The sequence below is a fragment of the Arvicanthis niloticus genome (assembly GCF_011762505.2).
Source record: "Arvicanthis niloticus isolate mArvNil1 chromosome Y unlocalized genomic scaffold, mArvNil1.pat.X SUPER_Y_unloc_5, whole genome shotgun sequence".
Taxonomy (NCBI): Eukaryota; Metazoa; Chordata; class Mammalia; order Rodentia; family Muridae; genus Arvicanthis; species Arvicanthis niloticus.
The window spans coordinates 890,614-912,314 of NW_023045022.1; the positions used below are offsets into that span (position 1 = coordinate 890,614).

Here is a 21,701-nt window from a genome sequence, read left to right on the forward strand (position 1 = left end):
TTGTGGACAAGGACATATCAAAGAAGAAATGAATATTTTTATCCCAAACTGCCCCCTTGACAAGGCTCTGACCTCCAGCTTCCAATTCTAAGCACCTACCAAGTAAGCATATCCAGGCAAATGACCAGAAACCAGGCAACCATTATGAGCTAATACCAGCTTCCTCACAATGTCTCTCCTCTCTCTAACCTGCCACCCCACCTCCACCATACCTTTGCCCTTCACAACTACATCAGCACTTAGGGTAAACTTTGCTCTCTTCCTTCCTTGAACTCCCAGTTTTCTGAGATCTGAGACTGTCCATCTTTTAATTCCATAACCATGTCTATTCTTCCAGAAATTCCTGGATAGGGCAGAGAAGGCCAGGTGGCTTTTCAGCATTCATCCTGTCTCAACTCTCTGGATGTTAGGAAAGGTAAGTTAGTGAAGAGAAGCCCAAACTCTGCTGCTTGTTTTCTGTGTCAGGCATCAGAGCCAACAGGCTTTTAAGGGACCTTTTGATTATGATTCCCTGGCAGCATGTGCTGTTATGGACACACTAGGGACTACAGCATACTCTGGCTGCTTTAATCACTTTGACCCCAAGCTAAGACAATGCCTAGGCTCCTCATGCACTTGGGTCACAGCATGAGGTTGCATGCATAGCATTATGGGGGAGCTCCCATACCATTGAAGGGTTCTGGAGACTTGGGTGAGATTTTCTGCTGGCTGGGAACCTTACCTACTTGAAGCAGGGCTCCAGGAAAGAATCTTTCCTTAAAAAAAGGAATACAGAGATAACAAACATAGACCTAGAAGAAGTTGAGATGGGGCTGGGGTTGGCAGGGTGAACATTAACTGCTTAAGAATATCTGGCACAAAAGTTACTAAGCACTGAGATGTAGAGACAGCTCAGAAAATCACAGTAGCCTGTCACAACACCCTGATTCTTTGTGGGTTATTAACAAGGAGTATTGGGTGTAGGAAAGACATCCTGTAAGGCAGCTTCTGGGCAGCCTCAACAAAAAGCAAGGGGGACCCAGATTACTCTGATGAACAGGGATGAGAATGACAAGTCACCCACAAGAACCCAGATGCATCCCTGGGTGCAGTTGCCTGTGTAGAGGGGTCCTGTAACTCTGTAAATTCTATGATGTGTGCCTGCACTGCACTCAGGACCTGGCAGGATGTGCTCCATCAGTCAGACTAGCCAAACCCTATGTCGCAGGCCCTGTGTTCTGTTCAGCTGGATCATGCTCACTCACAGGCTCTATTGGGCCTAGAAGCCTCAGGAGCCACTTGCCCCCCATGTGCAACCAGAATAGAGTGCCTACCACCCAAACAGGTCTGCAGCATGTTCAGAGAGGCGCAGGCATGTGTAATCAGAAACCTCAAAATATTTTGACTTGATGGCAGTTGAGCATGGAGAATGCGAACTGCCAGGCTGCATGGGAGCTCTCTTTCTGCCTTTCCTGAGGCAAAGAATGCCAACCAGCTGCCACCAGCTGCTGAAACATGGCCAAGCACTGGGGCTTCCACTGGCCAGATGTGGGTGTTCATGTAGGACACTGGGTATGCCTAAGATATGATTTTGTATGTTGTTGCATGGTGTTTGTGTGTGTGTGTGTGTGTCTGTGTGTCTGTGTGTGTCTGTGCATGTATGTGTATCAGCATGTAAGTGGTGTGATCACAAGGAAGTATGGTCTTGCACCTCTGTGTGTGTGTGTGTTCTTGCCTGTTGATGAAGTCCAGGAATGTGGATGTAGGTGCATAAGAGTCTGAGAGCAGGAGGTTGTGCATACTGAAGATTGAAGGGTCGCCCATCAGAGGTACTACTTAACATCTGGTCACCTGCCAGCCACTGAAGGATCTGGCAGGACAGCAAACACTAAAAGTTATAAGCAGGTACTTACAAAAGATCCTCTGGGCAGTCTCTTTAACCCCCTTGCTATCTGGACCGCAGGGCAGAGCCTCAGAAGCAAACTCCTGGGTTGAGGACGAAGAGGTGACCTCACCCACTCAGGGCCCAGCCAGGCCACTGGGACTGGGGCAAGCCCAGAGATTGATCCAGCACCTGCCTGCCTGACCCTGCCCACACAAGTGGCCCTAAAGCCCACAGCCAGTTCTCTTCTTGGGTATCCAGACTTTGTGGTTCCTGGGGACACTCTCTCAAGTTGCCAGGTCAAGACAGTCAGCCAATAAAAACTCCCAGGATGGCCCTTGGCTGGTAGGGCACCCAGGTATTGGTGTCTGGGACTCGGGATACAGGGGAAGGTGAATAGAGGCCTCAAGTGGTGGGGGTGGGAATTCAACCCCCTCCATGAGACACTAAGCTCAACAATAGCTTCTCACCAGGCAGTAGAAGACTCAGCAGTGGACCGGGTCAATTGGTGGGGTACCCTATGTATCCATAAGGCTTCCTGTTTTGCTGGCCTGGGCCCGGACTGCTCTGAGAGGTTAAAGAAAGCCCCCCAACCCTGAAAAACATGGTCTACTTACCCATGCACACAGGTGGGTATCTCAGGTACCCTCAATATGAGTCCTGGTGGATGCTGCCCCAAAAGTTATCCAGTCATCTGTCCACCTCAGAGGCCCAGAGAGGCTAGCCACTCACTTCCACAATCTCAACTGCAGGACACCTAGCAAGCTGAGCTGTGGACAAGGACATATCAAAAGAAGAAATGTATATTTCATCCCAACCTGCCCCCTTGACAAGTCCCTGACCTCGAGTTTCCAATTCTAAGAACCTACCAAGTAAGTATCTACAGGCAACTGACCAGTAAACCAGGCAACCATTATGAGCTAATCCAGCTTCCTCACAATCTCTCTCCTCTCTCTAACCCTCCACCCCACCTCCACCACACCCCAGCCTTCACCAACTACCATGTAGCTCTTAGGATATACTTTGCTATTCTTCCTTCCTCTGAACTTCCAGTTTTCTGGGATCTGATACTGTCCATCTTTTAATTCCATAACCATGTCTATTCTCCCAGAAATTTCTGGATATGGCAGAGAAGGCCAGGTGGCTTTTCAGCATTCATCCTGTCTTACCTCTCTGGATGTTAGGAAAGGTAAGCTAGTGAAGAGAAGTCCAGACTCTGCTACTTGTTTCTGTGTCAGGCATCAGAGCCAACAGGCTTCTAAGGGACCTGGCCATTATGATTCCCTGGCAGCATGTGCTGTTATGGACACACTAGGGAATACAGCATACTCTGGCTGTTTTAATTATTTTGTCCCCAAGCCAAGACAATGCCAAGCTCCTGTGCCCTTTGGTCACAGCATGAGGTTGCTTGCATAGTATTTTGGGGAAGCTCCCATACCATTGAAGGTTTCTGGAGATTTGGGTGAGATTTTCTGTCAGGCCTGGGAACCTTACCCCCACCTGAAGCAGGGCTCCAGGAAACAACCTTTTCTTAAAAAATAGAAATCTCAGAGATAACAACCCTAGACCTAGGAAGGGGTCAAGATGAGGCTGGGTTGTACAGGGAGAATGTTATCTGCTTAAGAATATCTGTCCACAAAATCTACAAAGACTAAAATGTAGAGACAGCTCAGAGAAACAGGGTAGCCTGAAACAACACCCTGACTCTTTGTTTGTTACTAACAAGGAGTCTTAGGGTAGGAAAGACATCCTGTAAGGCAGCTGTTGCGCAGCCTCAAACAAATGCACGGGGAAAACACTATGATGAACAGGAATGAAAATGACAAGTCACATACAAGGAACCAGATGCAATCTCTGGGGCAGTTGCCTGTGGAGAGGGGTCCTGTAACACTGTAAAACCTATGATGTCCTCCTGCACTGCACTGAGGACCTGGCAGGATGTGCTTCCTCAGTCAGACTAGCCAAACCCTGAATCGCAGTCCCTGTGTTCTATTCAGCTGGATCCTGCTCACTCACAGTCCTCTATTGAGTCTAGAAGGCCTTAGGAGCCCCTCGTCCCACCTGTGCAACCAGAATAGAGTGGCTCTTACCAAATCAGGTCTGCAGCCATGTTCAGATATTCACAGGCATGTGCAGGCAGAAACCTCAAAACATTTTGATTTGATAGCAGTAGAGCATGGAGTATTCCAACTTTCACGCTGCATAGGAGCTCTCCTTCTGCCCTTCCTGAGGCAAAGGATGCCAACAGCTGCCACCAGCTGCTGAAACATGGCCAAGCACTGGAGCTTCCACTGCCCAGATGTGGGTGTTCATGTAGGACACTGGGTATGCCTAAGCTATGATTCTTTATGGTGTTGCATGGTTTTTTGTGTGTGTTTGTTTCTGTGTGTGTGTATGTGTGTTACCCTGTATGTGTGTGTGCTCACAAGGATGTATACTCCTGCACCTCTGTGTGCATGTGTTCTTTCCTACCGATAAAGTTCAGGAATGTTAATGTGGGTGCTTAAATCTCTGAGAGCAGGAGGTTGTGCATACTGAAGATTGAAGGGTCACCCATCAGAGGTACTACTTAACATCAGGGCACCTGCAAGCCAGTGAAGAATCTGGCAGGTTAGCAAACACTAAAGTTCTAAGCAGGTACTTACAAAAGATCCCCTGGGAGCTCTATCTAAACTGATGCCAATCTGGACCCCAGGGGCAGAGCCTTAGAAACAAACTCCTGGTCTTGAGGACAAGAGCTGACCTCACCCACTCAGTGCACAGTCAGGTCACTTGGACTAGGGCAAGCCCAGAGATTGATCCAGCACTTGCCTGCCTGACCCTGCCCACCCAGGTGCACACTAAAGCTGACAGCCAGTTCTCTTCTTGGGGATGCCGACTTCACAGTCCCTGGGGACACTCTCTCATGTTTCCAGGTCAAGATAGCCAGCAATAAGACACTTCCAGGATGACCTTGTCTTGTAGGGCACCTGGTGGTGGTGTCAGAGAGCTGGGCACATAAGAGAATGTGAACAGAGGCCTCACGTGGTGGGGCTGGGAAACCAACCCCCTCCATGAGACACTAGCCCCAACACTAGCTTCTCAACAGGCAGTAGAAGATTCAGCAGTGGACCCCGGGCAATGAATGGGCTACTCTGTGTGTCCTTGAGGCCTCCTGTTTTGCTGGCCTGGGCCGAGAATGCAGTTGGAGGTTAAAAATGCCCCGCAAACCCTGAAAACCTTGGTCTACTTACCCAGGCACACAAGTTGGTATCTCAGGTACCCCTCAATATGAGTCCTGGTGGATGCTGCCCCACAAAGTTAACCAGTCATCCATCCACCTCAGAGGCCCATAAGGGCTGTCCACCCACTTCCACAATCTCAACTGCAGGACATCTAGCAAGCTCAGCGTTGGACAAGGACATGTCAAAAGAAGAAATGAATATTTCATTCCAACATTCCCCGTTGACAACAAGGCCCTGACCTCAAGCTTTCAATTCTAAGCACCTACCTAGTAAGCATCTCCAGGTGACCAGGAACCCAGGCAACCATTATGAGTTAATTCCAGCCCCATCACAATCTCTCCATTCTCTTTAACCCTTCACCCCACTTTTACCACACCCCAGCTCTTCACCAACCACCATGCAGCACTCTGGGGACACTTTGCTCTCCTTCCTTCCTCTAAAGTCCCCAAGTTACTCTCACCATAAATACTTCTTTCTGTATCTTATTACACACCAACCTACTTATCTGTACAGGGGCTAGGCACACATGAAACTCAGACCTGTTTGAAGGATTCAAGTGGACCAAGGATGACAGTCACCTAGACACAAAGCACAATGAGTATTTATCACTTGGCCAACCAGTTTCCCTGCAGCATATTTCCTCCCCTCACAGACTTCTCCTAGACCAATTCACGACAAGGTCCTCTGAGAGAGCCCATTGGAAATTCTCAATGTACCTTCAAACATTCTCTCCAAGTGCTCACTACCAGAGCAAGATAACAACTGCCTGTATATTCACCTATATATGTATGTATCTATGTATCATCTATCTATGTATCTATGTATAATCTATGTATCTATGTATCATCTATGTATCTATGTATCTATGTATCTATGTATCTATGTATCTATGTATGATCTATCTATGTATCAATCAATCTATCTATTTATCTATCTATCTATCTATTTATCTTTTTTCCTAACTACCTACCTACCTAACTACATATCTACCTACCTACTGTTTTACACATTTCCTACTATCTCCTTTTGACGTGCCAATATATACACGTCCAGATAAATTTTCTAGGAAGAAGGGCTTCTCTGTTTAACAGATGATGAATGCCATGTTCATGGGTGAAATGCTTTTCAATATCCCCCAGCAAGCCTTTCTTTCATGAGCACTGAGAGTCTCCAGAGGTCAACCACTGCACTGTTGAGAGCTTAAGTCACAGCTGGTGGAAGAAGACCCCTCTAACAATCTCCCGGAGAGAATTTTGCCATTGCTTTCCACTTCTACCTCTCAACCAAGCCTCCTTGAGGCATCTGCTTTGAAACAAACAAGAGAGCTTTTTCTATCCAGGCAGGCTTGCTCTGAGTTCTCAGAGGTGCACAGCCTGCAATTCCAAGGAAGGGAGGGTCCTGCCACTCTCCATATTATTTATTGCTAAGCAATATCTCATTCATACACTAAGACAGAGAGGTACCATCAGGAACAATTCCTCTGTTGTTTCTTTAAGTCTTTCTAAACCTTGTGACAACCTGAGCTATGGCCTGGGCACACATACAGGCTTATAGGGTTCCCCTACCTCCAAACCAGGCCTTCCCAGACAATGCTTAGTTCAAGACCATAAGAAATGATACACCAAGGTCAAAAATGGACCTGTTTTAGGGCCATTAAGGTCCTATTTTCCTCACTTGAGGATTCACAGTGAATACATACATAGAAACACCAGACATACAAACACATAAGCACACACTCAAAGAGAAAGAGAGACATAAACAGAAAGAGACAAAGAGAGACAGAGAGAGAGAGAGGGAGAGAGAGAGAGAGGAGAAAGACAGACAGACAGACAGAGACACAAATACAGAGATAGAGAAAGAGACAGAGACAGAGAGAAACTCTTGTCTTTCATTTTTCTGGATCTGAGACTGTCTATTTGTTAATTCCGGAACCATGTCAATTCTTCCAGAAATGGCAGAATGGCAATTCTTCCTGGACATGGCTGAAAAGGACAGGTGTCTTTTGTTCCTTTATTTTGTCTCACCTCTCTGGATGATAGGGAAGGTAATATAGTCAGGAGAATCCCAGATTTTGCTACCTGTTTGTGTGTCAGGCATCAGAGCCAGGAGGCTTTCAAGGGACCCAGCCTGGATGGTTCCTTGTCAGCCTGGGCTGTTATGGACACCCTAAGGACTACAGCATACTCTGGCTGTTTCTACTCACTTTGACCCCGAGCCAAGAAACTACCTAGGCTCCTTGACTCCTTGGGGCATGCCATGAGATTGCTTGCATAGGACAATAGGGGAGCCTTCCAGATCATTGAAGGGTTTTGGGGGACATGAGTGATTTTCTGAAAAGCCTGGAACTCCTGTCTTCACCAGAAGCACAGCTCCAGAAGAGAATAATTTATTTAAAAAAGGAAAGCCAGAGATAAAAACTCTTGACTAGAAAAAGGTAGATGTGGGGCTGGAGTTGGCAGGGAGGATATTAACTGCTTAAGAATATCTGGTGACAAAAGCTTCTGAGCCCTGAGATGCTGAGACACCTCAGAAAATTAGAATAGCCTAACTTCCTAATTTTTCTAAAATCATCTTCAATTTTATAATAAAATTTCCCTGTCAATAAATCTTTATTTTCTTAGGAATTTTTCTGCAAATTCTTTTAATATTATATAATTTTTAATTATCTTTATGTTCATTGTAACCAAAATTTTCCACATTTTTTTATTTTATTTTTTTCTATATTTGTCTTAAGTTTTAATCACTAATTCTTAAAACAATGTTTCCATTTTATCAAATATTGTTATGTAAATATTTAGTTTCTTATTAAGTTTTCTTTTCATCTTCAATTTTCTACTGAATTTTTCTATCTTAAATTTTTAAAGAATTTTTCTACAAAAAATTTCAATATTTTTTATACAATTTCATATATCTGCCTTCATTTTAATCAAAATTTACCAAAAATGATTTATATATTTTCCACAATTTTTCTTTATTTATCTTAATGTTTATCATTAATTTTTAAAACAATGTCTTCAATATTAGCAAATATTTTTCCATGCAAGTGTTCAATTTCTTCTGAAATTTTTTTAAAATCATCTTCAATTTTCTAATCAATTTTTCCATTTCAATCTTGAATTTTTTAGGGATTTCTCTCTAAACACTTTCAATAGTTTCATACCTTTTGTCTATTTTAGTGTTAATTTTAACTAAAATTTTCCACAAATATTTTGCAGTTATTTCAACAATTTTTTTTATATTTATCATAATTATTTTTATTAATTTTAAAAAACATGTCTCAATTTTATCAAACATTTTTTCATTCACATATTTAATTTTTCCCAAATATTTCTTAAATTATCATCAATTTTCTAATTAATTTTCTCAAACTTGAATTTTTTTCAAGGGATTTTTCTACAAACACTATCAAGTTTTGATACTATTTTTTATATTTGTCTTCAGTTTAACCAAAATGTTTCTACAAATGTTTGATATTTTCTAACATTTTTTTCTATATTTATTTTAATTTTTTCACTAATTTTCAATACAATGTCTCAATTTTTTCAAACATTTTTACATGCAAATAAAAAATTCTGAAAATTTTCTTAACTCTCATTCAATTTTCTAATGAATTGTTCCATATCAATCTTTATTGCTTTAAAGTTTTTTCTACAAAATGTTTAATATTTTCATATTTTTGTTCTATATTTGTCTTCATTTTAACCAAATTTTTTCCACAAATGTTTTGTTTTTTCAACAATTTATTTTATATTATCTATTTTTTTCACTAATTTTTAAAACAATGTCTCAATTTTATTAAATATATTTCTATGCAAATATTACATTTCTTCTGAAATATTTCTTAATTCATCATCGATATTCTAATGAATTGTTTATATCAAACTTGAATTTTATTTGTTATTTTCTTAAAAACACTGTCAATATTTTCACAATTTTTTCAATATTTTGTCTTTGTTTATTCCATAATTTTTCTACAGATGTTTTATCTTTTCAACAATATTTTTATACTTACCTAAATTTTTATCACTAATTTTTCAAACAATGTATTCGGTTTTATCAAATATTTTTTACATGCAAATATTCAATTTCTTCTGACAAGTTTCAAAAATCATCTTCAATTTTCTAATGAAATTTACCATAACATTCTTGAATGTTTTCTAGGGATTTCTCTATAAAAACTTTCAATATTTTCTTGCTTTTTTCTATATTTGTCTTCATTTTGACCGATATTTTTCAAAAAATGTTTTATATTTTTTCAAAAAATTGTTCTATATTTCTTTTAATTATTATCACTAAGCTTTCAAACAATGTTTTCAAAATTATCAAATATATTTTTATAAATTTATAAAATTTATAAATTTATAAAAATTTTTAAAATTTTTCTTTACATCTTCAATTTTTTAATGAATATTTCCAAGATAATCATGAATTGTTTTAGGCATTTTTCTACAGTTTCAATATTTTCATACATTTTTCTATATTTGTTTTCAGTTTGAACAAATTTTTCCAAAAATGCTTGATATTTTTTCAACAATGTTTTCTATATTTATCTAAATTTTTATGACTAAGTTTTCAAACAATGACTTTAATCTTACCAGTTTTCATGCAAATATTCAATTTCTTCTGAAAATTTTCTTAAATCATCTTCAATTTTCTAATGAAATCTACAATGTCAATCTTGAACTTTATTAGGATTTTTCTACAAAAAATTTCAAATTTTTATACTTTTCATTTGATATTTGCCTTCATTTAAACTAAATATTTGTTGAAAATATTTTTTATTTTTTCATCTTTTTTATATTTTATATTTATAACTAATTTTTTAAAACAATGTCTCATTTTTAAAAAACATTTTTCTATGCAAATATTCAAATTTTTCCAAACTTATCTAAAATCATAATCAATTTTTAATCAATATTTCAATGTCAATCTTGAATATTTTTAGGAATTCTTCAACAAAGAGTATTAAGATTTTTATACTTTTTATATTTGTCTTCCTTTTAACCAAATTTTTCAGTAAATAGTTTTTCAACTATTTTTCTATATTTATTTTAATATGTATTTAATATTATTTTTTTTTAAAAAAAATCTCTATTTAAAAAAAAGTTTTTTTATGCAAATAATCACTTTTTTCCCAAATTTTTCTTACATTGCCATCAATTTTCTCATGATTTTATCCATGGCAATTTAGAATTTTTTTTTAGTTATTTTTGTACAGTTTCAAAATTTTCATACTTTTTTCTATATTTGTCTTCCTTTTAACCAAAATTTTACATAAATGTTTCATATCTTTTCAACAATTTTCTATATTTAGCTTAATTTTTATAACTGATTTTAAAACAATGTCTTCAATTTTATCAAATAATTTTCCAAGCAAATTTTTTTTCGGTAAAATTTTCTGAATCAGTTTTAATATTCTATTGATTTTTCTATGTCAATCTTTAATTTTTAAAGCATTCTTCCTCAAGAAGTTGAACATTTCCATACATTTTTTCTATATTAGTCTTTATTTTAACCATAATTTTCCACAAATATTTTATTTTCTTTCAAGTATTTTTTCTATATTTATCGTAATTTTTATCACTAATTTTTAAAACAATCTCTTCAATTTTAATCAAACTTCTTTCCATGCAAATAGACAATTTCTTCTGTAATTTTTCTTATATTATCTGCAATTTTCTAATGAATTTTCCCACATCAATCATGAACATATTTAGAGATTTTTCTAAAAACATTTTCAAAATTTTTAAATATGTTTGTATTCAATTTAATCAAATATTTTTATATTTTTCAACAAAATTTTCAAATTTTTCTTATTGTTTTCACTAATTTTTAAAACAAAGTCCTCAAGCTTAAAATATATTATGCAAATATTAATTTTTTCTGAAACTTTTCTTAAATCTTTAAATTTTTGTCATCTTCTTAATCAAATTTCTCCATTTATGTTTTATATTTCTCATCAAATTTTTCTATTTCTCCCCTGGATGATGTTAGGTGGTCTTCTTATACCAGCTCTGACTTAAGCTCCCAACAGTGCAGGGGTGGACCTCTGGAGACTCTCAGTGCTCATGAAAGGAAGGCTTGCTGGTGAAAAGTGAAAGCATTTCAAAAATGACCATGGCATTCATCATCTCGTAAACAGAGAGTTGCTTCTGCCCTCGAAATTGTGCCTGGAAGTGTATATATTGGCGAGCTGAAAGAGATAGGAGGAGGTTTATAAGTAAGAAGGTAGGCAAAAAAAAAAGATAGATAGATAGATAGATAGATAGATACATAGATAGATAGATACATAGATACATAGATACATAGATAGATACATAGATACATAAATACATAGATACATAGATAAATACATAGATAGATACATACATAGGTACATAGATACACAGATACATAGATACCTAGATAGATACATAGGTAGATACATAGGTAGATATAAAGATAGATACAAAGATAGATAATTACATAGTTAGGTGGATAGCCAGCCAGTTGTTATCATACTGTGGTAGTGAGCACTTGCAGAGAATGTTTGAATGCACATTGAGAATTTCCAATGGGCACCCTCAGAGGACCTTGATGTGAATTGGTCTAGGAGTTGTTGGTGAGGGAAGGACATGTGCTGCAGGGATCCTGGTGGGACAAGTGATCAATGCTCATAGTGCTTTGTATCTAGGTGCCTGTCATCTTGTGTCCACTTGAATTCCTTCAGAGACCTCTGAGTTGAATGCATGGCTAGCCCATGCACAGGTAGGTAGGTGGGTGTATAGTAGGATACAGAAAGAAGGATCCATTGTGAAAGTGAGTGGGAGACTTTGGAGGAAGGAAGGATAGCAAAGTGTCTTCTGAGTGCTCCATGTTGTTTGGTGAAGGGCTGGTGTGTGGAGAAGGTAGGGTGGAGGGTTAGAGAGAGAAGAGAGATTTTGAGGGAGCTGGAATTAGCTCAAAATGGTTGCCTGGTTTCCTGGTCAGTTGCCTGGAGATGCTTATTTAGTAGGAGCTTAGAATTGGGGACCTGAGGCCAGAGTCTGTTTGTCAAGGGAGCAGTTAGAAATGGAATATTCATGTCTTCTTTTGATATGTCCTTGTTCTCAGCTCAGGGTACTATATAGCCTGCAGATGAGATTGTAGAAGTGGGCCACCAGCCCCTCTGGGCCTCTGAGGTCAACAGATGATTGGATGACTTTTTGGGGCAGCATCAACTAGAAGTCATATTAGTGGTACCTGAGATACCAACCTGTGTACTTAGGTAAGTAGACCAAGGTTTTTGGGGGGCCCTTCTTTTCATCTCCCACCACACTCTAGGCTCAGTCAAAGAAAGGCCTCAGGGACACACAGAGCAGCCCACCCATTGCCCTTGGTCAAGTAAGGAGCCTCCTGCTGCTAGGTGGGAAGCCATTGTTGGGACTAGTATTCATGGAGAGGGTTGGTTTTATACTCCCATACTTTATGGCCTCTGTACAACTTCCCCTGTACCCCAAGATGTCTAGTCTACCATCAGTATGCCCTACCAGCCTAGGATCATCCTTGAATGGCCTTCTTGTCTGTGTGCTTTGATCTGGCAACTTTAGAGCATGTGCCCAGGGACTGCTGAATCTTTATTTCCAAAAACAGAACTGGCTGTCAGCTTTAGGGCACCCCAGTGTGGGCAGGGTCATGAAAGTAGTTGCTGGATCAATCCCTGGGACAGGCCCAGTTTCAGTTTTCTGGATGGGCAATCAGTGGGCAGGATGAGCTTCTGTTCCTCATGTCCAGGAGTTTGCTTCTGAGGCTCTGCCCCTAGGGTCCAGATTGGCACAGGCTTTAGGTAGGGCTCCATTAGGATCTGTTTCAATTACCTGCTCAGGCCTCTTAGTGCTCACCAGGCTCCTGCTGTTCCCTTCAGGGGCTGGCAGGTGTCCTGCTGTTGAAAACTGCATGTGATGTGTGACCCTTCCCTCTTTGCCATGTGCACCCTCCTGTTCCCTTACACTTATGCACCCACATCCATATTTCTGAACTTTATAGGCAGGAGAAAGCATGCACACACAGAGGTGCAAGAGCACGCACACACACACACAAACACACACACACACACACACACACACACACATAGGCAGACACACCCTCTACCCAACAACATACAAAAATATGGCTTAGACATCCCCAGTGTCCTGCATGGACATCCACCTCTGGCCAGTGGAAGCCCCAGTGCTTGGACACGATTTTTCAGCAGGTTACAGCTGGTTGCCATTTTTTGCGTTAGGAAGGACAGAGGGAGATTGCTCATGCAGGCTGTCAGTTGGCATTCTCAGTGCTCTACTGCCATCAAGCCAAATTCTTTTGAAGTTTTCTTCTGTACATCCCTGTGCTTCTCTGAACATGGTGGCAGACCTGCTTGGGAACTGCTCTATTTTGGCTACACAGGTGAAACTAGGGCCTCCTGAGGGCTTCTTGGCTTAGGAGAGGCCAGTGAGCAAGCAGGATCCAGCTAACCAGAGAACAGGGCCTGTGAAGCCAGGTTTGGGTAGCCTGACTCAGGAAGCACAGCCTCCCAGGTCCTGAGCACATTGCAGGAGGACATCTTAGGTTGCACAGAGTCAAGGGACCTCTCTACACAGGCATCTGCAACCAAGCTGCATCTGGCGTCTTATGGGTGACCTGTCCTGTTTGTCCCTGTTTATCAGAGTGATCCATGTCCACCTTGATTTTGTTTCAGGCTACCCATCAGCTGCATTACAGGATGCCCTTTGTACCTCTAAGTCCCCATGTTACTAACACACAGAGAGTCAGGGTGTGGAATCAGGCTAGTCTGCTTCTCTGAGGTATCTCAAAATCTCAGGGCTAGGTAGCACATTTGGCCAAATATCTTTAAGCAGTCAGTGTTCTCCCTGCCAACCTTAACCCTACCTCAGCTCCTTCCTAGGTCTAGGATTGTTATCTCTGACTTTCCTTTTTTAAAAGGCTCTCTCCTGGAGCTGTGCTTCAGGTAGTGGTAGGAGTCTCAGGCCTGTCAGAAAATTACACAAGTCCCCACAACCCTTCAATGGTATGGGAGGCTCCACCATCATCCTATACAAGCAACCTCAAGGTGTAACCCAAGTGGGCAAGGAGCCTAGTCAGTGTCTTGTCTTGGGGTCAAAGTGAGTAAAAACAGCCAGAGTATGGTCTAGTCTAATGGGTTTCTTAAACATCCCAGCTGCCTGGGAACTACACAAGCTTGATACCTTGAAAGCTTTCTGCCTCTGATACCTGACACAGAAACAAGCAGCATAGTCTGGGCTTTTCCTGACTAGGTGACCTTCCCTAATATCCAGAAAGATGAGCCAGGATGAAGGCTCAAAAGATACTTGCCTTTCTCTACCATGTTTAGGGATTTCTAGGAAAATATATATGGTTCTGGAATTAACAGATGGAGAGTCTCAGTTCTCAGAAATCTCTCTCTATCTGTCTTGTCTCTGTCTCTCTCTGTCTTGTCTCTGACTTTGTGTGTCTCTGTTTCTGACTGTCTGTTTATCTGTCTGTCTGTCTGTCTGTCTCTTTCTCTCTCACACACACTCTGTGTGTGTGTTTGTGTGTTTCTATGTATCTATTTGCTGTGTGTCCTCTAATGAGGAAACTACACCCCTGATGTCTGTGAAGCAGGTCCAGTTTGTGACCAGGGTATATAATTTTTTTTATGTTGAGCTCATCATTGTCTGGGAAGGCCAGGTTTGAATGTAGAGAAAACCATAAAGGCTGTATATGTGCCCAGGCCATAACTTGGGTGGCCACAATGTGTAGAAAGTTCTGAGAGGGACAGCAGTGAAGTTGTTTCTTGGTGGATGGATGAGACAATTGCTTAGCAATAAATAATATGGAGGGTGGCAGTACCCTTCCCTTTTGGGGTATTGTGGTCCTTGAACCACTAAGAACTATGAGCAGGCCTTCTTGGATAGAAAGAGCTATCTAGGTAGTCTCGGAGCGATGCCACCAGTAAGCTTGGTAAAGAGGAAGAAGTGGAAAGCAATGGCAGGCTTCTCTCCTGGAGGTTGTTAGAGGACTCTTCTTCCATCAGCTGTGACTTAAGCTCTCAACAGTGCAGGGATAGTCCTCTGGAGACTCTTAGTGCTTATGAAAAGAAGACTTGATGTTGGATAGTAAAAAGCATTTCACAAATGACCATGGTATTCATCATCTGGTAAACAGAGAGGTGCTTCTGCTCTAGAAAATGTACATGGAAGTGTATATATTGGCAAACCAAAATAAGATAGTAGGAGGGGTGTAAGTATGTAGGTAGGCAGGTAGATATTTAGTAAGGTAGGGAGGTAGAAAAAAGACAGACAGACAGACAAACAAACAGAAGATGGATGGATGGATAGATAGATAGATAGATAGATAGATAGATAGCCAGGCAGTTGTCATCATGCTCTGGCAGTGAGCACTTGGAGAGAATTTTAAGGCACCTTGAGAATTTGCAAAGTGCACCCTCAGAGAACCTTGGTGTGAATTGATCTAGGGGGAGTTAGTGAGGGGAGGGGATATGCTTCAGAGATCCTGGTGGGACAAGTGACAAATGCTCATTGTGCTTTGTTTCTAGGTGCCTGTCATCTTGGGTTCACTTGAATCCCTTCAGAGAGCTCTGAGTTTCATGTGTGCCTAGCGGCTGCACAGGCATGTAGGTGGGTACGTGCTAGAATACAAAAGAAAGATCCATGATGAGAGTGTCTTGAGGACTTTGGTGGAAGGAAGACTACCAAAGTGTCTCCTATGTGCTGCACGGTGGTTGGTGAATGTGTTTGGTGTGGAGGAGGGTTAGAGAGAGGAGAGAGATTATGAGGGAGCTCAAAGTAGCTCAGAATGGTTGCCTGGTTTCCTAGACAGTTGCCTAGTGATGCTTACTTAGTAGGTGCTTAGAATTGGTGGCCCAAGTCCAGGGCTTGGTTGGTAAGCTGGCATGTTGGGATGGAATACTTATGATATGTCCTTGTCTTCAGCTCAGGGTGCTAAGTGGCCTGCAACCATGATTGTGGACATAGGCAGCCAGCCCCTTTGGGCCTATGATGTGGACAGGTGACTGGATGAGTTCTTGGGACAGCATTCAGCAGAACTCATATTGAGGGGTATCTGAGATTCCAACCTCTGTGCCTGGGTAAGTACACCAAGTTTTTCATGACAGCCCTTCTTTTCATCTCCCACCTCTCTCTGGGCTCAAGCCAGGGAAACAGGAGTAGTCAGGGACACAGAGCACCCCACCCATTGCCCTAACTCCAGTGCAGAGCCCCTACTGCTAGGTGGCAGGCAGTGTTGGGCCTAGTGCCCTATGGGAAAGGTTGGTTCTCCAACCCACCTTCGTGTTCCTCTGTTCATTTCCCCTGTTCATTGAACCCTCTGATTCCTGGCCAGGGTATCCTACCCCTGAGGATCATCCTGGGAGGTCCTTTTTGTCTGGGTGCTTTGACCTGGCAACTTGAGAGAGTGTGGCCAGTAACAGAGGAGTCTGCATCTCTAAGAGAATTGGCTGTCGGATTTAAGGGCAACTCCATGTGGGCTGGTTCAGGCAGGCAGGAGCTGGATAAATCCTGGGCCACACCCAGTCTGAGTGTCTTGGCTGGCACTGATGTGCGTGGCATCACTTCCTGGTCCTCAAGTAAAGGCATTTGTTTCTGAGGCTCTGCCTCTAGGTTCCAGAATGGCAAGGGGTTTAGGTAGGGCTCCCACAGGATCTTTTGCAAGTATGTGATCATGTCTCTTAGTGCTTGCCACCCTCCTGCTGGATCCTTCAGTGGTTGGCAGGTTCCCTGCAGTTGAAGAGTGGGTGTGATGCATGACCCTTCCATCTCCACCATGCACAACCTCCTGTTCCCCAACACTTATGCACCCACATTCATATTTGTGAACCTTATAGGCAGGAGGGAGCTCATATACAAAGAGGTGCAGGAGCATGCTCCCATGTGAGCGTGCATAAACACACACATACCACACACCACACACAAACACACACACAGGCACACCCCTACCAAACTACATACAAAAACATAGTTTAGACTATTCCAGTGTTCTACATGGACACCCATCTCTGGCCAATGGAAGCCCCAGTGCTTGGCTATGTTGTTGGAAGCTGGCGGCAGCTGTTGGGGTTTTTGCCTCAAAAGAGAAGAGAGAAAGCCCCTATGCAGTCTGGCAATTGGCCTTCTTGTGCTCTACTGCTATCAAGCCATATTGTTTTGAGGATTCTGCCTGCAAGTCCCTGCGCCTCTCTGAACATGGCTGCAGATCTTCTTAGGAGTCACTCTATTCTGGCTGCACAGGTGAACTAGGGGCTCCTCAGGGTTTCTTAGGCCATGAGAGGCCTCTGAGTGAGCAAGATCCAGCTGAGCAGAGAACAGGGTAGGAGACACAGAGTTTGGCTAACCTGACTCAGGAAGCACAGCATCTGAGGTGATGAGCTCAGTGCAAGAGGATATCTTAGGTTTTACAGAGTCACAGGACTTCTTTACACAGGCATCTGCAGCCAGGCTGCATCTGGCTTCTTGTGGACAACTTGTCCTGCCCAGTCCTGTTCACCAGAGTAATCCGGGTCCCCCTTGCTTTTGTTTGATGCTGCCCAACAAATGCCTTGCAGGATGCCCTCCCAACCCTTATGTCACTTGTTATTAACCTACATATTTAGGTAGTGGGGACAGGCTATCCTACTTCTCTGAGCTGTCTCAAAATCTATGTCCAGGTAGCTTTTGTGGCCAGATATCTTTAAGTAGTTAATGTTCTCTCTGCCAATCTTAGTCCCACTTCTGCCCTTTCATAGGTCTTGTCTTGGGTTATCATCTCTGGCTTTCTGGTTTTTGTTTTGTTTTTTGGTTTTGGTTTTTTTTGTACAGGCTCTATCATGAAGCTGTGCTTCAGGTGGTGGTAGGTGTCTCAGGCCTGTCATAAAATCACCCAAGTCACCAGAACCTTTCAATGATCTGGGAGACTCCCCCATCATCCTATGCAAGCAACCTCATAGTGTGCCGCAAGGGGGCGAGGATCCTAGGCATTGTCTTGGCTTAGGATCAAAGTGAGTAGAAACAGCCATAGTATGCTATAGTCCCAAGTGTGTGCAAAACAGGCCAGGCTTCCAAGGAACCTTCCAGGCTGGGTCCCATGAAAGCCTACTTGCTCTGATTCCTGACACACAAACAGGCAATAGAGTCTGGGCTTCTCCTGATTAGCTTACCTTCCCTAACATCCAGAGAGATGAGCCAGGATGAAGGCTCAAAAGACACCTGTTCTTCTCTTCCATATCCAGGGATTTCTAATGACTAGACACAGTTATGGAATTAACAGATGGACAGTCTCAGATTCCAGAACACTGAAAGTTCAGAGTTTCTCTCTGTCTCTGTCTCTATCTTTGTCTCTGTGTCTCTCTGTTTGTCTGTCTCTTTCTCTGTCTCTTTCTGTCTCTCTCTCACTCTCTATGTGTGTATGTGTGTTTCTATGTATCTATTCTCTGTGCATCCTCTACTGAGGAAACTAGGTCCTTAATGTCCCTGAAGCAGGTCTGGATTGTGAACAGGGTGTATAATTACTTAAGGTGAAGTTCATCATTGTTTAGTGAGGCCAGGGTTGACATAGGGGAAGCCCTTATGGTTGTATGTATGCCCAGGTGCTCAGGTGGGAACAAGATGTAGAAAGGTCCAAGGTGGACAGCAGGGGAGTTATTCCTGATGGTACATCTTTGTCTTGGACACACAGAGCACCCCACCCATTTCCCTGGATCTAGTGTATAGCCTCCAACTTCTAGGTGGGAAGAAAGTGTTGAGACTAGTAGCCATGGAGAAGATTGTTTGCCTAACCCCAACCTGTGTGGCCTCTGTTTAACTTCCCCTGTTCTCTGAGCTTTCTGACTCTACCTGGGTGCCTTACCAGCTGAGTATCAACTTGGGAGGGCCTTCTTAGCTGGGTGCCTTGACCTTGCAACTTGAGAGAGTGTGCCCAGGGACCATGAAGTCTGCATCCCCAAGAAGAGAACTTGCTGTCAGCTTTTGGGGATCCCTGTGTGGGCTGGGTCAGGCAACCAGATGCTGGATCAATTTCTGGATCAGGCCCAGTCCCAGTGTCCTGTCTGGGCACTGAGGGGGCTGGGTCAGTCAGTTCCTGGTCCTCAACTCCAGGCATTTGTTTCTGAGGCTCTGCCCCTTGGCTCCAGATTGACATGGTGTTCAGGGAGGGCTCCCACAGGATCCTTTGCAAGTACCTGCTCATGACTCTTCGTGCTTGCTGCCCTCCTGCTGGATCCTTCAGTGGCTGGCAGTTGCCCTGCAGTTGATGAGTGCCTGTGATGGGTGACCCTTCCTTCTCCACCATGTACAAGCTTCTGCTCTGCTCTGTGACACTTAGGCACTCCCATCCATATTCCTGAATGTTATAGGCAGGAGAGAGCATTCACACACAGAAATGAAGGGGCATGCTCCCATGATAGCACTCATACACACACACACACACACACACACACACACCATGCAACAACAAACAAGATCATAGCTTAGGAATTTTCAGTGTCCCCCATGGACACTCATCTGTGGCCAGTGTAAGCCCCAGTGCTTGGCCATGTTGTTGGCAGCGGGTTGTCATTTTTTGCCTCAGGAATGGCAGAAGGACAGTGCCCATGCAGCCTGGCAGTTGGCATTCTCCATGCTCTACCGCCATCAAGCTGAATAGATTTGAGGATTCCACTTGCACGTCCCTGCAACTCTCTGAACACAGAGGCAGACCTGCTTGGGAGTCACTCCATTCCAGCTGCAAAAAAGGAACTAGGGGCTCCTGAGGGCTTCTAGGCCCAGACGAGGCCTGTGAGCAAGCATGATCCAGCTGACTAGAGGACAGGGCCAATAACACAGGGTTTGGCTAGCCTGACTGTGGAAGCACCACCTCCTAGGTGCTGAGCGCAGTGCAGGAGGATATCTTAAGTTTTACAGAGTCACAGGAACTCTCTACATAGGCATCTGCAGCCAGGCTGTATCTGGGTTCCTGTGGGAGACTGTTTTGCTCATCCCTGTTCACCAGAGTGATACTGGTCTCTCTTGTTTTTATTTGAGGCTGCCTAGCAGCTGCCTTACAGGATGCCCTCCCTACCCCCATATCCCCTTGTTACTAACCCACAGAGAGTCAGGGTGTGGGGACAGGCTATCTGCTTCTCTGAGCTCTCTCAAAATCTCAGGGCTCGGTATCTTTTACAGTCAGATATTCTTAAGCAGTTAGTGTTCTCTCTTCCAACCCCAGCTCCACCTCCACTTCTTCCTAGGTATAGTGTTGGTATATCTGGCTTTAACTGTGTTTCAGGTGGGGGTAGGTGTCCCAGGCCTGTCAGAAAATCACCTAAGTACACAGAATCCTTCAATAGTCTGGGAGGCTCTCCCATCATACTACACAAGAAACATCACAGTGTACACCATGGGGGCAAGAGCCTAAGTAGTATATTGTCAAGGGGTCAATTGAAACAGCCAGAGTATGCTGTAGTCCCAAGGGTTCCCCATAGGCCAGGCTGCCAGGGAACAATCCAGGCCAGGTTGCTTGAAAGCCTCCTGTCTCTGATGCCTGACACACAAACAGGCAGCAAAGTCTGGGCTTCTCCTGATTAGCTTACCTTCACTAACATCCAGGGAAATGAGCCAGGATGAAGGCTTAACAGACACCTGGCTTTCTCTACCATGTCCAGGGATTTCTAGAAGAATAGACATGGTTATGGAATGAACAAATGGATAGTCTCAGTTTGCAGAAAACTGAGAGTTCAGACTTTCTGTCTCTGTCTTTGTCTCTATCTCTGTGTTTGTGACTCTCTGCCTTTCAGTCTTTCTATTTCTCTATCTTTGTCTCTGTCTCTCTGTCTCTCTCTTGTTTGTGTGTTTGTGTTTGGGTGTGTGTGTGTTTCTATGTATCTATTCAGTGAGTGTCCTCTAGTGAGGAAACCAGGCACTCAATGGCCTTTGAAGCAGGTACAGTTTGTTACCAGTGTGTATTATTTCCTATAGTGTTGAGCTCAGCATTGTCTCAGAAGTCCTGGATTAGATGTAGTAGAAACATTTAAGGCTGTATGTGTGCCATGGCCATAGCTCTGGTGGGCACAAGGTGTAAAATTGCTTGAGGAGGACAACAGGAGAATTGTTCCTGATGGTACCTCTCTGTCATGCCATATGAATGAGACAATTGCTTAGCAATAAGTTATATGGATGGTGGCAGTACCCTCTTCTACTTTAGGCTGTGGGCTTTGCAGCAGTGAAAACTCAGAGCAGGCCTGCCTGAATAGAAAGAACTCTCTTGGTTGTATCAGAGCAGATGCCTCCAGGAAGCTTGGTAGGAAGAGAGAAGTGAAAAACAATGTTGGGCTTCTCTCATGGAGGGTGTTAGAGGGTTCTTCTTCTACTAGCTGTGATTTAAGGGCAGTGTATGGGTGGAACTCTATAGACTCTCAGTGCTTATAAAAGGAAGGCTTGCTGGTGGATAGTGAAAAGCATTTCTCAAATGACCGTGGCAAACACTATTTAGTAAACAAAGAGGCCCTTCTGCCCTAGAAAATGTACCTGGAAGTATATATATTGGTGAGCCAACAGAAGATAGTAGAAGGTTTATAAGTAGGTAGGTAGGTAAATATGTAGCTATGTAGGTAGGTAGGAAAGAGAGAG

At 42.8% G+C, this 21,701-nt stretch overlaps 1 protein-coding gene across 1 annotated transcript in view; it reads right to left on the minus strand.

Moving 5' to 3' along the window:
• Window positions 1-3,971, minus strand: part of LOC143433955 (uncharacterized) — a 21,246-nt gene extending 17,275 nt beyond the window's left edge. Inside the window, 1 exon segment of the mRNA XM_076928164.1 lies at window positions 3,952-3,971. Coding sequence (XP_076784279.1) covers window positions 3,952-3,971 — 20 coding nt within the window.
• Window positions 3,972-21,701: the final 17,730 nt, after the last annotated feature.